The sequence below is a fragment of the Hemiscyllium ocellatum genome, chromosome 12 (genome assembly GCF_020745735.1).
Source record: "Hemiscyllium ocellatum isolate sHemOce1 chromosome 12, sHemOce1.pat.X.cur, whole genome shotgun sequence".
Classification (NCBI taxonomy): Eukaryota; Metazoa; Chordata; class Chondrichthyes; order Orectolobiformes; family Hemiscylliidae; genus Hemiscyllium; species Hemiscyllium ocellatum.
This window is the reverse complement of record NC_083412.1, coordinates 81109925-81127485: the sequence shown is the minus strand read 5'-3', so window position 1 is coordinate 81127485 and position 17561 is coordinate 81109925. Positions and strand designations below refer to the sequence as shown.

The 17561-nt window shown below is 38.2% G+C and overlaps 1 protein-coding gene across 4 annotated transcripts in view; it reads right to left on the bottom strand.

Moving 5' to 3' along the window:
- si:dkey-229b18.3 (uncharacterized) overlaps positions 1-17561 on the bottom strand; it is a 50698-nt gene that overhangs the window by 30154 nt on the left and 2983 nt on the right. For all 4 annotated transcript variants that reach the window (XM_060833774.1, XM_060833773.1, XM_060833775.1 and 1 more), the window contains exons 2-4: positions 11865-11935; positions 9101-9326; positions 2012-4776 (exon numbers count right to left, since the gene is read on the bottom strand). In XM_060833774.1, coding sequence (XP_060689757.1) covers positions 2012-4776; positions 9101-9326; positions 11865-11935 — 3062 coding nt within the window. The remainder of the gene's footprint in view (positions 1-2011; positions 4777-9100; positions 9327-11864; positions 11936-17561) is intronic.

Genomic DNA, 17561 nt, shown 5'->3' with positions numbered 1-17561 from the left:
TCTTGACTTATGCCTTGTAAACAGTGATCAGGCTTTGGGGAGTCAGGTGGTAAGTATTCACCACTATATTCCTAGACTCTGACTTGCCCTTATAGCCACTGTGTGTATGTAGTGAGTCCAGTTCAATCTCTGGTCAATAGTAATTACCAGAATGTTAATCGTAGGAATGCAGTGATGCCAACACCATTGAATATCAAGGGGTTGTAGTTAGATGATCTCTTACTGGAGATAGCCAATACCTGGCATTTGTATGCTGCAAATGTTACTTGCCACTTGTCAGCCTTCATAAAGCCTAATTAAGGTATGTCATTTGAATCATAAGATTAGCAAGTTTGCAATAAGTTTAAACATAGCATTTTATAAATTCATATTGAAACTACATAGGAACAATACCTTTCACACTGTCTATTTTGAAAGTGTGAAGTGGTAACCCATCCAGACAACTTTAAATGCATAAAAGGCTGCTTTTTATTGATATCAAAATAGCAGCACCACTGAACCATGTTTTCGTATATTTGATTTTATCAACTTTCAACCAGATATTTATCAATTCTGACACAAGTTGCTAAGAGAATGGTATTTGCCTTCACTATCTTATTACAAAACATCAAAATCATGGGAACCTTAAAGCACAGGCGGTCATTCAGCTGTCAGATTTGATCTGGTGTTTTTACTCATGATCTAGGTAATTCCAAACGCTGAACTGCAGAAGGCTAGGATGCAGGTTCAACAAGTATAACCAGGAAAACAAATAGACAGTTACGTTTTATTATGAGGGAAATTAAACATAAGAATGGGTGATTGTGCTTCAAGTATACAGGGTATTGATGAGAATGCTCTGGAGTACTGTATAAAGTGATCGTCACCATTCTTACAGAAGAATTTTACTATAATAGAAGCAGTTCAGACAAGGTTTAAGACACTAACATCTGGAATAAGCAGTATTTCTTTATAAGGAAAGGCCTGGTTGGATATGTCTATCTTTTAGAGTTTAGAAGCATTAGAGGTGGTTTAATTGAAACACAAGATCCTGAGGGGTCTCAATTGGGTGGATGCAAAAAGGATGTTTCCTCTTGGGAGAATCATGGTTTAAAAATAAACAAACAGTCACCCATTTACAATAGAGATAAAGTTCTTAGAAAATCCAATGTCTTGGGAATTCCCTTCCTCAAAAGGCAATGAATGCAGAAACTTTAAATACCTTACAGCAGAGGTAGATAGATGCTGGATTGTCAAGGCGATGGAAGGTTATCAGAAGTATACAGGAATGTACAGTTGAAATTTAAATCAGATCAGCCATGACCTTATTGAATGATGGAGCAGGCTTGAATGGCCAAGTTGCCCATTCATTATTCGTCTGCAGCTTTAAAAAGGCTATCCAATTGTACCCACATGCTTGCACCCAAACTCTAGCAAATTTATCCCCATTAAATATTGATCAGTTTTGATTATTATTATAGTCTTAGAGTCTTTGAAATTGCTTGACAGTGTAGTAAAGCAATGTACATCAGGTCATAGATTGCTGTGTTATGAAAATTCTCAATTTTCTTCTTACTCTTGTCAATTATCTCAAACATATATCCCCCAGTTACCCCTTCAGCTAGTGGAAACTTTTCACAATATTAAACATCTTTATTAAGTTTTTCCTGAATTATCTCTGCTCCAAAGACAGCATGGCCAGCTCCTCTAGGCTCTTCATTTAATTATGCCCTTCAATTCTGATATCATTCTCGTAAATCTTGTCTGTATCGTTTGTGAGGCTTTAAGAGCCTTCCCTAAGGCATGACAGCCAGAATTAAACACATTTCAGCAAGGCCTAAACATATTAAAAAGAATTTGCAATACTTCCTTGATCTTTGAACACTCTACCTCTACTTATAAATCAACTACTATCCATGTCAATTTCAGTAAAAAATGATGAGAGTCAATTTTCATTTCCATGGCTTATCTTGTCACTTAGTCCTCAGATCAAACATACTGCCAGTACTTCCCTAAAATGTAAGGAGCATACCTTTGGTGGGTCCTTGGAACCTATGAGCTTCGAACTAGCTCTGGCTACTCTTTGCAACTTTATTGCCTTCTGCGAGGTAGATAGTTGTTCATCTTTCATTATCGTGTTAGGATGCTTTGCCCTTTTATCCAACAGTGCATTTTTAATGTTCAGATTTATTAGCTTCTTCCCATACAAGCCAACTAGCTTCACTTTTTCATTTTTTGCTGGTACACTTTTTGTCCTTTTTGAAATTTCTGAGCATGATGGGTTTCGTCCAATGCCACGTTCAGTTTTGCAACAGTTCTGCTTTATGTTAACCAGTGTTTGTTTGACAGAAATGGTGTGCTTAGAATTTTCTTGCACATCCACCTTTGCTTTAGTTACATGGTTGCTCTTCAGTGTACAACTAGGAGACAACTCAAATGGTTTACTATTGGTTCGGTTGGGTAGCTTGGGCATGTCAGTTTTTTTCTTCCGTTCAGACATAAAAAATCCAAAAGAAAATCCAGATTCAATCAGTTTTTGTGTTGGTATGTGTTTCCTTTTACCTAGTATTGGAATACTTCCATCAGTTTGAATATTGTGCAAAGAAGTACCTGAATTTTGGTTTTCAGCACCTAAAGATTGGCACCTTGTGTTTTTTACTTTCCTTCTAGATTGCATTTTCTCACATGAAGCAGTTCCAGTCTGCTTTCCTGGGTCCTTATAAACAGGTTTTAACTGTTCTGGTTTCTTTGTCTCCTGTTTAGACCTCAATTGTGATATAGGCTGATCATTTCCAATTGGCTTCCCAGCTAGTCGAGTCATCCTCTTCTGCTCACTTCCTACTGCACAAGTGTTTTGGTGAATATTAGGAACTAATTTATTCCCTTCATATTTCCCTTTAAACCTTTGAACGTTACCTACCCCTGCTTTTGCAGACAGTTGATGTGAAGAATTCTCATCTAGAACTTGCCTCTCATTAGTTTTGGATGACATGGTCGAACAGGTGTCATCAGAAAGTGACTCCATTAGGTTTGGAGTCTGATCCAATGATCTAAAACGAGTTGGCAGCATTCTTATAGATGCACATCTTCTCAGTGCAACACTTTGTGGGCAACTTTGTATTTTATTGTCCAAGTTTAAATTACAATTGCTATAATTCATCGATGAATTATATGACTGCCTTGTCTTCCGTCTGCCACTATGTATGTCATCCATCAGGCAAGGTGAGACCTTAGATGTTGTGTTGCCTCGCATAGTAGAAGTTTTTACAGACATATAATTGGCACATCTACTTTTTCTAGTTAATGAACTGCCTTCTGTCTCCTTGCTATCACTTGCCTGAGATTTTGCTAACACTGTGTTTTGTTTTCTGTCATCCCTGCAGAACTTCTTCCTATTCCTCAACACATTTGGCGAAATACTGGAATCTACTTTGCAGCGTTGTGATTTTTTTGTTAAAGGTCTATTCCTCTGGCTACTGCCCTTACTATATTTATTCACTCGTTGGATTTTCTTGTCAAGACAACTGCTTCGGCCTTTAGTTTTAGCTTTAGGATTATTTATTTGTGTTTTAGTTGGAATGCAAACCATTTCCTTTTTGGTGGGACCCTGAGAGACATTATTTTTATAACTTAAAGATTTTGATTTGTTTAGTGCAAGCATTGCTTTGTTTAATTTTTGATTGTCGACCTTTTGTTTCTGTACTGGTGGTAGAATCTTTTCAATGACAACAAAGCAATTGGCAAGTGCTTTTGCTCTAATATGGTCATCTTGCAACTGAGTTTTTGCAATGTCTATTTTTCTTCTCTTTGTCCCAGTCAGCAATGAATAATTTTTTACTTTAGGCTGTCTAAGTCTCCTTTTTTGTTTCCAACCAGCCTGCTCTTCATCTATAACAGAAGTTTTTCTCCTTAGTCCTAAAACACTAAGCAGTTTGTATTTCTCTGTTGTGTTAGGAGAATAAAGTTCGTCTTCAGTGGTCATTTGTCTAACAGGTGATCGGAGAAGTGCGTTCATTCCTTTACAACCAGAGTTGTCCTGAGTGCTCACAATGTTACGATCCAAATGTTTTGACATTCTTGTACGTGGTTTGGATTTTATGGGAGTTTTCTCAAAGCTACATTTTCTTTGATGACTAGCATTTCTTGACATGCCAGCTAATTTAAAATCCGGTGAATTAGGGATGCTACTCAATGCTGTATTTACAGATGGATGTCTTTGTGGGGAGAGGGATTTAACGTTTGGGAAGAACTTTGATGGAGTTTTATCATAAAAGTCAAATAATTTAAATCGTCGACTTGAACTTTCCAATCCCTCCACTTCAATGTTATTAAGAGAAGATTCGCAATGTACTGGTGTCACTTTGTCTTTGAAAAGTCCTGATTGCATTTCTTGAAACTTAACAGTAAAATCTGAGACTTTTGTTTCTCCTTGAATCATTGCTGAATGTGCTCTTGCACTAAATACATTTCTATCCACTTTGTGCTGAGTTGTGCCATCTTCTAACTGACCTAACTTTGAACAGATGTCTGAAACATGCTGTCTAGCTCCAGTAAAAGATTGATCAATAAAAGCTTCAAATGAAGAAAATTCCTTTTTCTCTTCTTTGCCTTCTTCCTTATGTGCTTTACTGTTCCCTGCTCCATGGAATTTATGCAATGCTGAACACATCTCAACCACTTCCCAAATCCGCAGGTGTCTTGCTAAAGCAGATGTCTCAGCAAAATAATCCGGTTTCAGCGACAAAGAAGATGTGTATGAAAATTCCAACAGTGGAAGGAAACTCTTGCTGCTGAAACCTAGAAGGCAAAAAAAAATTGCGTTTTATGTCATTACAACTGCGAAACCTTTGGTACTTTGCTCGACAAATAATGGTTTGACAAGCAATGCTTTTTCCATTTTGTTTTGAATGTTAATTAAGAAGAGGTTTACAGAACCTAAAAATAATTCCTTTTTTCCAGATAACAAATAACAAAAATGACTTCATCCAATAATGGGACAAGTATTTAAACATACACAGGTTAGCTGAAAACAGTTTTAGGATCACTATCACTATGTACTTCAAAGGATTCCTGAACACTGGAAATGTAACTCTTCAATGAAAAGTTGGACTGATTCTCCCAAACTTTGTAACTGAGGGACATTTCAAGCATTTCTGTGACGTCATTTATGCTTTCTTCCAGTTCACATTCAGTGTTCAGTGGAATCAAACTTATGCCATTTGATGATTATATTGCAAAATACATTTTCTATTTCCTCAAGTTTGGTTTACATCTGAGGCAATATCTAGACTTTCACAGTTACTTTTAAAATCAAGAGTTTAAATAATGAGCACCTAAACTATTTTATCACAGGGTGATAAAAGTAAAGTTGCAGTGGTCCAACTGGACCATAGAGTTGCTCTTTCATTACAGAGAGAGATGATTATGGTGTTTAATGGGAGGCTCATTACACCTCAGGCAAGGGAAGGAGTTGCAAAGGAGTGCGCTCTTTGGTAACTCAGCTGGTGCAGGAATTGAACCTATACAGTACTGTTAGCATTATTCTGCATCACAAACAAGCCATCCAGCTAATTGAGCTAACAGTGATTCAATAACTATTAAAGTTTAAGGCAAACAATTCATCTTAGAAAATATAATGGAAGTAATTTCACGTATTATAAATTGAGAACGTTAACTCTATGAAATTTGCACAGTGACACTTCAGTCATGAAAATAAATTCTTCATGTTGGACATTAAATGAATTTTTAAAACTAAGGTTTTCTGCAGTTTTGTTTAATCTAAAGCTTCTGAATTAGAGTCACCCACTATAATCATCTTGATGTAGCAACGGTGCAAATAATACAAATCCAATTGCTGGCCTTAAATAAATAGCATTCTAAATGCAATGAAAAAATAACTTGGCTTATACAGAAAAGTCATAAAGGTACACACCATGGTGCCCTGGGCCACACAACGTTCAAACTGGCACATTCAATAATTTGCATTTTACTCAATTGATAATATCAACAGATCTTGTTAATGTTTTCCTTCAGGTTCACTTATGAGTCAATAGTGCTCAAAACCATGAAAACAAAAAGTATCAGTTAAGTAAAAAGTAATGGAATTATGTATGCATCATGGTTTACAATACAAAGGCAGACCATTCAGCCAACAGGATATGCCAGTGTTTATATTTCACACAAGCTTCCTTCTAAATTACTTGTATCACTATATTTTCTATTCTCTTCTCCCATAAATGTTTAACTTCTCAAAGTGGATCACTTATTTGCCTCAACCATTATTTTCTGTACTGCATTTCACATTTTAACAACATAAGGAAAGTTCATGAATTTCCAATTAAGATTATTAATCAAATTATTAGTATGTGAGAATTGAGTTGAATGCCCTTCAATGGTCAAACTGGCTGATGTCAGGGTCAATAAGCCAAAGGTTGAACATTTCTAGCAAACAGCAGACGGATTAAATACTCAAAAAAGCAAAATACTGGAGGATACTGGAACAATGAAATAAAAATAGTCATGGAGAAATTTAGCTGGTCTGACAGCATCTAACAAACAGTTAACATTTTGAATCTTAAATGAGTGTTCTTCAGAACAAAGGAACTCTGAAGTATCATACTAAATTTGAAATATCAACTGTTTTGTTCTTCACAGATCCTACCAGAGTTGCCATGCTTCTAAAGCATTTTTTTTGTTTCAGCGAAAGTATTAAGGCTTTTACAACCATAAAGAGTAAAATCCTCAAAATCTAAAAGCCGTGTCAAACTTAGTTGACCATTACAACATAAATACTAAAAGCAGACTATCCTACTGCCAGTTCAATAAGTCCCCTCAACATAACCGGGGAGAGCCTAAAACATTTAGGAAGCAGCTAAAGGATATGCACTGGCACAGATTGGAAATCCTCTGGTCGAAAATCTGGGGGCCAACTGACTTTCAGACAAAGGATATGTTTGGCTCGCAGATATATTAGTATTCGAAATGTTATCCTTTCAAGTCCATTTGAATCTGTTCAGATCCATTCCGAACCTTTGGAAAAAATCTTTGCTTTTAAAGCAAAGTTCATTTCCAAAGGCCCATCCTCAGCATGTCTACTGGTCTGTTTAAATCCACTTTCAAAAGACCTTTGGTTTTTCAGCCTTTGTAGTTTTTTGATGTACAGATTATGATACATGACCTATAGTAGTCTGCCAAGAATCCTTAAATTTTAGGAAACGTTCAGAGTTGGAAAGCTGCCAATATAAATACTCTTATTCAAAAAGGGAGGGTTAAAAAAAACAAAATAGATCAGTTCACTCAACACACAAGAACAGAAATTACTGGAGAAGTTCAGCAGGTCTGACTTGAATGTTAAGTCTGTTTTCTCTCCACAGATGCTAGCAGATGTACTTAGTTTCTCCAGCAATTTCTGTTGTGTTGTTTCAAATCTTTAGTATCTGCAATTCTCTGCTTATCTTGCCAGTTATTTTAACAATCAACACTCTGAAAAATGAGTGTATTATAAAGGATGAAACAGCACAGCATTTTAAACTGCATAATCAAGCACAGTAGGCATTTCGTAATTAAGGAGAAATTATGCATGATGAATTTATTAGAATTCTGAGGTAGGAAGATGCCGGACGGATAAAGGGGAAGCTAAAGATATAAGACATTTCCAAAAGGCATTTGATAAGATATAAGACTGAGACAGGAGTCCATAGTGTCATGTATTCTGCGAGCATCAATAGAGGGATGGCTAACAAAAGAGTTGGGATTAGGTTGGGAGGAATGGCAGAATAGCAATCTGCAACTCATGGGATACCACAGGGATCAGTGCTGGGTCACAATTGTTTACAATAGATAGAAAGCAAGTATACTACTATCAAATTTGCAGGTGAAACAAATATAGGTTGGAAGGCAACTTGTGAAGAAGACAGGATACAGAGAAGTGAATGGGCAAAGCAGTAGCAGATGGAATATAATGCGGGGAAATGTGAGATTATACACTTGGCAGGAAGAATAGAGGGGCTGAATACTATTTAAATGGAGAAATGTGGAAAACTACAGTACAATAAGATTGGGGATCCTCTTACACACACCACAAAAAGCTAGCATACAAGTTCAATAGGTAACAGAGAAGCAAATTAACTTTTTTTTTAAAATGAGTAGACATTGAGTAGATAGGGTCTGTAGTTATTGGAGTTAAGAAGAATGAGGGTAACTAGTGAATAAGATTCTTCAGGACCTGAAAAGAATGGATGCTGAGGGGTTACCTCCCATTGTGGAAAGTCTAGAACTTAATCGCAGAAAAAGGGATCGCCATTTAAGACAGAAGTCAAGGAGGACTTTCTTCTGAGGGTAGAGAAGCTATACATTCTTTATCATAGTGAACTATACAGGCTGGGTCATTAAGTATACTCAAAGCCGAGATAGGCATTTTTTAAATCAGTAAGTAAATCAAGGACTATGGGGAAAGCCAGGATAGTGGATTTGAGGATTATCAGATCAGCCATGGTCTCATCGAATGGCAGAGCAGGCTTGATGGCCGAAAGGTCGACTTGGGCTTGGGTACCTTATGATCTAGAGCTATACAACAGCAATTGTGTCCTGTTGCCACAGTCTGCTAAAGATTCATTATAACATTTGCAACAATACCAGAAAGAACAAACTTGTATCTACTTGGCATCCTTCATGTGCTCAGCAAGTTCCAAAATGATTCATAAACTGATTTTTTGAAATGTGGTCATCTTTTTCTTCAGTAATTATAACAGCCAAATTGCATATACTGAATTATCTCAAAAGGCAATGAAATAAATGACTGGTTAATTGATTTATTTTTGAAAGGGCTCATTGAAGGCCAAATGTAAGAAGAATACAGGAGGAATGCCCTGCTCTTTGTCAAATAATGCAAAGCAATCTTTTATGTCCAACTTTTGTCAGAGATACAGTTTAAAGTCTTCTTTTAAGGAATTCACCTTTGACAGTGTAGTTTAGTGTTGAAAGGACTGAAATGTCAGCCTATATAACATGCTCAACTCTGTAGCATGGACTTGAATCTATGTCCTCCAAACTCATTACTTCACTAGGTTAAGCTGACATTAGAAATAAAACAAGCTTAAATAATCTTTTCAAAATTCTTCACCTTTCAAATCCACAATTTTATTAGAAGTAGATCCTTTCTCTGAAAACAGATCCTGGAAGTATTCACTAACAGCTGCTAACACAGCACGGTGAGCTGGATATGATGTTTTCTCCACTATCAAAGTTACATCACAAAAAAGGCCTTTAGAACGTTGACTGTTCAGTCTCTCAAGCACTTTGGTGCAGTGTGTAGGCAATTCACGAGTTATATTCTTTTCTTCTGAAATCTGCCAAAGAAAGTACACAAATGTAACTTTCAACAACATTTATTTCACTCCTTCCGTCTGGGAAATCACATTCCTTTAGTACCCTTCCCAGATAGGCTCAAAACACAATTAAAACATCACAACCACAAACAAACCTCATGCCACTTTATCATGAAGTGTAGCAGTACTTCAAGACACAAATGGAACCAGTAGACAAAGATTTGGGCAACATGATGGCACAGTGGTTAGCACTGCTGCCTCACAGCGCCAGGGACCTGGGTTCAATTCCCGCCTCAGGCGACTGACTGTGTGGAGTTTGCACGTTCTCCCCGTGTCTGCGTGGGTTTCCTCCGGGTGCTCCGGTTTCCTCCCACAGTCCAAAGATGTGCGGGACAGGTGAATTGGCCATGCTAAATTGCCCGTAGTGTTAGGTAAGGGGTATATGTAGGGGTATGGGTGGGTTGCGTTTCGACAGGTCAGTGTGGACTTGTTGGGCCGAAGGGCCTGTTTCCACACTAAGTAATCTAATTACACAGGCAGCAAGCATCCATGATTTACGATAGGTGCAATTGACACTGTTTTGAATTTTAATTTGTAATGGTAAGGTCACCATAATCCCACTGGTTGCTCTCTCATTAGAGAGGCACAACTAGTGGTGTTTTAACCTGAGGATCACCATACCTCAGGCAAGGAGAGAGGTCAAGAAGGGAGGATCTTCATAGTAATTTTACAGTGGATATGGAAACAGTGCATGCAGTTGGCATTGCAAATCAGCCATCAAGCCAACTTATCCCCTTTTCATTTGTACTAAGCTATAATCAATATAAACACTGCATATATTAAAACAAACAAAAAAAAAATCACTGCTTGCATCATCAATATAACTACAGCAACACAGGAAAAAGAAACACTCAACAAGGGGTGACACAATGGTTAGCACTGCTGCCTCATGGTGCCAGAGACCTGGGTTCAATTCCCGCCTCAGGTGACTGCCTGTGTGGAGTTTGCACATCCTCTCCGTGTCTGCGTGGGTCGGTTTCCTCCCACAGTCCAAAAATGTGCAGGTTAGGTGAATTGGCCATGCTAAATTACACCGTAGTGTTAGGTGAAGGGGTAGATGTAGGGGAATGGATCTGGGTGGGTTGCGCTTCAGCAGGTCAGTGTGGACTTGTTGGGCCGAAGGGCCTGTTTCCACACTAAGTAATCTAATCTAAAAAAAGTAACAACAAACCTGTAGGACAGTTAATAGTCGGCCTTTTAATGTGACCCATTTGATTAATATATTCCTAACAGCAATGCTGATAAGAACTGATATTTTAGCTGATAAATTAATATGTTCCTAGAATCTTACTAACCTGAGGCTTCAAATCCTCTGAATTAATTTTACTTTAGCTTCAACATTAACAATAAAAATGCAATTCTGTTTTCAACAATGGGAGTCCTTAATACTATGTAAATTAACTTTTGAAAGTTCTCTAGTAGACTGAAAAAGTATAATACAATTTTGGTGACATATGACAAAGTCCCTTTCATTCATTATGCCTGAGCTTGCTAACTTAATGTCCAGTTAAGAAACATCAGTAATTTTAAAATTCGCCTCCTTGATTTCATACCTATGGCTTTGAGCCATAACTTTCACACCCCGCTACCCTTCAAGATCTCTGTGCTAATCAAATTCCGGCTTCAAGTACCTCAAATTTTATTGGAAGAGCATTTATGGCTTTTTTCGATTACCTAAGCCCATGAGCTTTTTCCCTTTCAAAGCATTCCTCGTCCAACTTCTACAGCCCTGCAATCTTTTGAAATTCCTCCAGTTCTGGCCTTGCTAGCATCCTTGATATTAAACCATCCATCACAAGTGGTCATGTTTTCAATTGACTCAACACTGAGTTGTGGAATTTCATCCCCAAACCATCTCTCCACGGCTCTCCCTTGTTCCTTAATGTTCACCTTGAAGACCAAGCCCTGGCCACTTATCCTAGCATCTCCCTATGTGAATTAGTGTCAAATTTTGTTTGACAATACTCCTGTGAAGCATTTCAAGATATTTTCTTTTATTAAGAGGCACTATATAAATCAGCTATAATCTAGAATGACACAACAGACTTGCAGGGTTGAATGCCTACTCCTGTTCCTCTGCTATTACATGAATCGAAGTTATTGCTGGTCATTAGAAATAGATTGCTTCACCATTCACTGTAATTTTTGAAAATATCATATTGCAACCCCAAAATCACACATTCCCACATATTTATGATAACCTTTCACCCTCTTGTTTGAGTAGAATCTATATCACACTGCCTTTAAAAAAACTTATGATTTGAAACAGAATTGGATACAGATTTGAAAGAAAAGGAAAACAGCAGGAAATGCAATTAAAAGCCCCTGGCTGCAAATGGAGTTTGAACACGAACAGACATGATAGTCTAAAGAGCCCAAGAATCTATTCAGGAGAAAATGTATAATTAGTTAAACAAAACAAACTTATAGAATTTACATGATCACATTGATTTTCGCCTTTCTATTCCTTCACTATTAGCTTATTTCCCCAACACTCACCAGAAGATTATCTTTCCCATTTTTACATTGATTGCATCCCTGGACGTAGTCTCTGATGTCTGGAAACATTCCTGAAATAGAGAAAGTTGCATCTGAAAATATAAACTGTTAATCAATTTACACCAGTTGCATTAGTCACATTTGTTATTACACCACATTTTTAGGTCTTGTTGTCAAACATCCATATAAAAATACATGCAGCTTCTGATGGTATTATAGAGAAAATAAAAATCACACAACAAAAGCTTTCCAGAAACTTCTGAACCTACATGATATTCTTTCACTGTCGCAGGGTCTGTCTAGGGAGCTTTTCATCCACCAACCCACAATGATTTAGGTTACTTTGAATTGATAGTGAGAAGACAATTCAAAACTAGAATTCTAATATTCTTATACAAACAAAATAAATATTGGAGAGTCATTTTTCTGGAGCTGAATAGCAAAATTTAAATGACCACAATAATTTGGACAAGAGAAAGGGTGCTGACTGATTGAAAAGTTGACTCATTGGTTGAGATGTTATTCCTTTAATTAGTCAATCCTTTAGGAGACACCTTTAAATTTCACACAAAATGCTCTTTTGAAGTAAAGAGTTCTCAGAATATGGTCAAAAGATGACATTATCTTAGTTAAACACTTGGAATTTGAGCCATACAATACTTCACTCCTTCCTAGATACCTGCTGACAGATGAAAGACTCCTAGTTTAAAAAAAACACCAAATCTACAGCTCTCAAAATATAGCAGTGAACATATCATATTGGACAGTCTTAATTTTCCAACAGTTGCTGCACACTTGATTTCTAGTGCTTTAGGGAAGATTACATATTTCACAATCAATGGATTCCAGAGGTAAGGCAAAAATGTAGTTGCACAAAATATACTTTTGCCAAAGAGAAGTATCTGCTCAAAATAAAAACAGACCCTTAACTGATTTTAAAAGTGCGAATAACCTGTGCATGATGCTATCTGTAAATTCTTAAAGCATCCTTTTATATTATCTAAAATTGAATTGGTTTTGAAATGGAACTTGCACAAACTTATGAAATTCCTCAAGCCATGACTTTGCTTCAAATACATGAAAGATAGCCTCCAGATTGAACTGGTGTAGCTCACATGATATAGGTACATCTGTAGTGATGTTAGGAAGAGATCGCCATGTTTTTGGTGCAGTGATACAATAGGAATAGCAATGCGGTTCCAAGTTAGATGATATGCAGCTTAGAGAAGAACTTGCAGGTGGTGGCAAGGCCACATCTGCTGCCTTTGTCCTTTTTGGTAGCAGAAGTCATAAATTTGAAAGGCGCTGAAAAAAACCTCTCAAGTTGAAGTATACCCTGTAAATGGTACACAGTACACCAGTGATGCAGGAAGCAAATGTTTAAGATGGTGGGTAAGATGATGGCCAAAAAGGCTGCTTTATCGCATCTAATGCCCAGTTCCAGAGTGTTGTTGGAACAAAATTGCCGATGCTCAGTAGTAACAGTACATACCATCCACAAAGGGCTCTTCTGGTTTATCGGTAGTATCTCTACCAGGAGGCCCAGGTACAAGTCTTAGCTGTTCCAAAGGTGTGCAATAACATCTCTGATTATGTTGATTAGAAAATAGTTGCGGTACCATCTACAAGATGCACTGCAGAAATTCACCAAAGATCCTTGGAAAGCACCTTCCAAACCTATAATCCCTGCTATCTAGAAGCAGGGGGGCAACAGATACATGAGAAATCCATCATCTGCAAGCTCCTCTCCAAGCCACTCTGACTTGGAAATAGATCATCGTTCCTTCACAATATCCTAGAATTCCCTCAAAAAGCATTGCAATCTACCTACAACATATGGACTGCAGAAGTTCAAGGCAGCTCTTCACCAACTTCTCAAGGGCAAGTAGGGATGGGCAACAAATGCTGGCCTAGGCAGCAATGTCCACATCTCAAGAGTGGATTTTTAAAAATATATATATTTATTGAGCCAAGTGGAGAATATTTCATTGCAGTCCTAACTTAAATCTTGTAGATTTTGGACAGACTTTAGGGTGTCAGGAGTTGAAGTTCAATCTTTGACCTGTTCTTGGAGTTACATAGCTAGTTCAGTTAAGTTTCAAGTCAAAGATAACACCTCCCAAGATGCGGACTGTTGGTGAATCAACAATGATAAAGGCCTTGTGCAAACGATCATTGCCTAGCACTTATGTCACTTATCAGCCCAAACCTGAATGTGGAATAGGCCTGCTTCAGTGATACAACTTGTTCCACTCCATCTAAAACAAGCGTAAATCTCTAACTTCTTCACCCATTTGATAAGGAATGCATTTATGGATCTTTTATAAACAAACTTCTCCATTCCAAAGTAAAAATTACTTCACTGCATCAAACCAATACTAGATCACTGATGCAATTTGGGATCATAATTAAACTTTGCCAGGTTTCGAATGCAGAATTCCAGACTTTGTGCCTCTTACCAGTATTTATAGTGATCATTTTTATTATTCCATAAGTGATGGGGAGGTAACCCAAGGATAGTGAGAAAAGAGATCAATCTGAGACTGGTACAGTTGAGAAGAGTCAAGCAGTCAGGGCAGGAAGGGACAAAGCAGAGAACAAGGTAGCACTGATAAATTAAACTGCAATTATTTCAATGCAAGAGGCCTAACAAGAAAGGTAGATGAACTCAGGATATGGTTAGGAACATGGGGCTGGGAGATCATAGCAATTATAGAAACATGGCTCAGAGATGGACAGGACTGGCAGCTTAATGTTCCAGGATGCAAATGACACAGGAAGGACAGAAAGGGAGGCAAGAGAGGTGGGGGTGTGGTGTTTCGATAAGGGATCGCATTACAGCTGTACTGAGGGAGGATATTCTCGAAAATACATCCAGGGAAGTTATTTGGCTAGAACGGAGAAATAAGAAAGTGATGATCACCTTACTGGGATTGTATTAGTCAGGGGGAAATTATCTGGAAGACTAATAGGGTGGTTATGGTAGGGTATTTTAACTTTCCAAACAGACTGGGACTGCCATAATGTTGAGGGTTTAGATGGAGGAATTTGTTAATTCTGTACAAGAAACTTTTCTGATTCAATATGTGGATGTACCTATTACAGAAAACTTGACCTACTCTTGGGAAATAAAGCAGGGCAGATGATTGAGGTGTCAGTGGCAGAGCATTTTTGGGCCATCGACCATAATTCTATTCGTTTTAAAATAATGATGGAAAAGAATAGAGCAGATCTAAAAGTTGATGTTCTAACTTGGAGAAGGGCCAATTTTAATGGTATTAGGCAAGAACTTTCAAAAGCTGATTCAGGGCTGATGTTTGCAGGTAAAGGGACGGCTGAAAAATGGAAACCTTCAGAAATAAGATAACGAGTGTCCAGAGACAGTACAGTCCTGTTAAGGTGAAAGGAAAGGCTGGTAGGGAACGTTGGATGACTAAAGAAATTGAGGGCTTTGTGAAGGAAAAGAAGGAAGCATATGTCAGATATGGACAGGATAGATCGAGTGAATCCTTACAGTATAAAGGCAGAAGGAGTATACTTGAGGGAACTCAGCTTTGGCAAATAGGGTTAAGGAGAATCCAAAGAGATTTTGCTATTACAGTAAGGACAAAAGGGTAACTAGGGAGAGAATAAGGCCCCTCAAAGATCAGTAAGACAGCCTTTGTGTGGAGCCGCAGGAGATGAGAGAAGATACCAAGTATTTTGCATCAGCATTTACTGTGGAAAAGGACATGGAAGACATAGAATATGGGGAATTAGATGGTGACCATTTTGAAAAATGTCCATATTACAGTAGAGGAAAGAGAAATGCCTTGAAATGCAAAAAAATGGATATATCCCCAGGACCTGATCAGATGTACTAGAGAACTCTGTGGGAAGCTAGGGAAGTGATCACAGGGCCTCTTGCTGACATATTTATATCGTCAATAGTCACAGGTGAGGTGCCAGAAAACTGGAAGTTGGCTAATGTGGTGCCACTGTTTAAGAAGGGTGATAAGGACAAGCTGGGGAACTATAGATTGGTGAGTCTGACGTCAGAGGTGGGCAAGTTGTTGGAAGGAATCCTGAGGGACAGGATATACATGTATTTGGAAAGGCAAGGACTGATTAGGGATAGTCAACATGGCTTTGTGCGTGGGAAATCATGTCTCACAAACTTGATTGAGTATTTTGAAGTAACAAAGAGGATTGATGAGGACAGAGCTGTAGACGTGATCTATGTGGACTTCAAGAAGGCATTCGACAAGATTCCCCATAGGACTCTGGTTAGCAAGGTTAGATCTCACTGAATACAGGGGAGAACTAGCCATTTGTATACAGAATTGGCTCAAAGGTAGAAGACAGAGGGTGATGGTGGAGGGTTTTTCAGACTGGAGGCCTGTGACCAGTGGAGTCCCACAGGATCGGTGCTGGATCCACTGTTTTTCATCATTTACATAAATGATTTAGATGTGAGCATAAAAGATATAGTTAGTAAGTTTGCAGATGAAACCAAAATTGGAGGTGTAGTGGACAGCGAAGAAGGTTACCTCAGATTGCAACAGGATCTTGATCAGATGGTAAATGGCCTGAGGATTGACAGATGAAGTTTAATTTAGATAAATGCAAGGTGCTGCATTTTGGGAAAGCAAATCGTAGCAGGACCTATACGCTTAATGGTAAGGTCCTAGGGAGTGTTGCTGAACAAAGAGGCCTTGGAGTGCAGGTTCATAGCTCCTTGATAGTCGCAGATAGATAGGATAACGAAGGCAGTGTTTGGTATGCTTACCTTTATTGGTCAGAGTATTGAATACAGGAGTTGGGAGGTTATGTTGCAGCTGTACAGGACATTGGTTAGGCCACTTTTGAAATATTGTGCGCAATTCTGGTCTCCTTCCAACCCGAAGGATGTTGTAAAACTTGAAAGGGTTCAAAAACGATTTACAAGGATGTTGCCAGGGTTGGAGGATTTGAGCATTAGGGATAGGTTGAACAGTCTAGGGTTGTTTTCCCTGGAGCATCGGATGCTGAGGGGTGACCTTACAGAGTTTTATAAAATCATGAGGGGCATGGATTGGGTAAATAGACATGGTATTTTTCTTGGGGTGGGGGAACCCAAAGCTGGAGGGCATAGGTTTAGGGTGAGAGAGGAAAGGTATAAAAGAGACCTAAGGGGCAACGTTTTCACACAGAGTGTGGTATTTGCATGGAAGGAGGTGCCAGAGATAGTGGTGGAGGCTGGTACAGTCGCAACATTTAAAAGGCAGCTAGATGGTTATACGAATAGGAAAGGGTTTGGAGGGCTGGGTGCTGGCAGGTGAGACAAGATTGGTTTGGGATATCTGGTCGGCATAGACGAGTTGGACCAAAGGGTCTGTTTCCGTGCTGTACATCTCTATGACCCGTTAGGTTTGCCTCACATGCCTTAGGTGGTCAGAACTTCAGGACAACTCAGGCCTTTGAACTAATTACAACCTTCCTCACAGCCTTCAGTTAGTACTTCTTCAGTTTCCTCTTTTTACATAAATAATTCTAATTCTCTTTTGTATTCAATGGCAACTGTGAAATTGTCTTGTCTGAAAAAAATGCCTCTTTCTTCATCTTCACATGATAAAGTGCGATAAATTTTCAATGGTAACACATAGATAAAAAGAAAAACTGTAAAGCAGCTTTGGTTACAAAGATACTTGTTCTTTACTTTCATAAGAAAATCGGAAT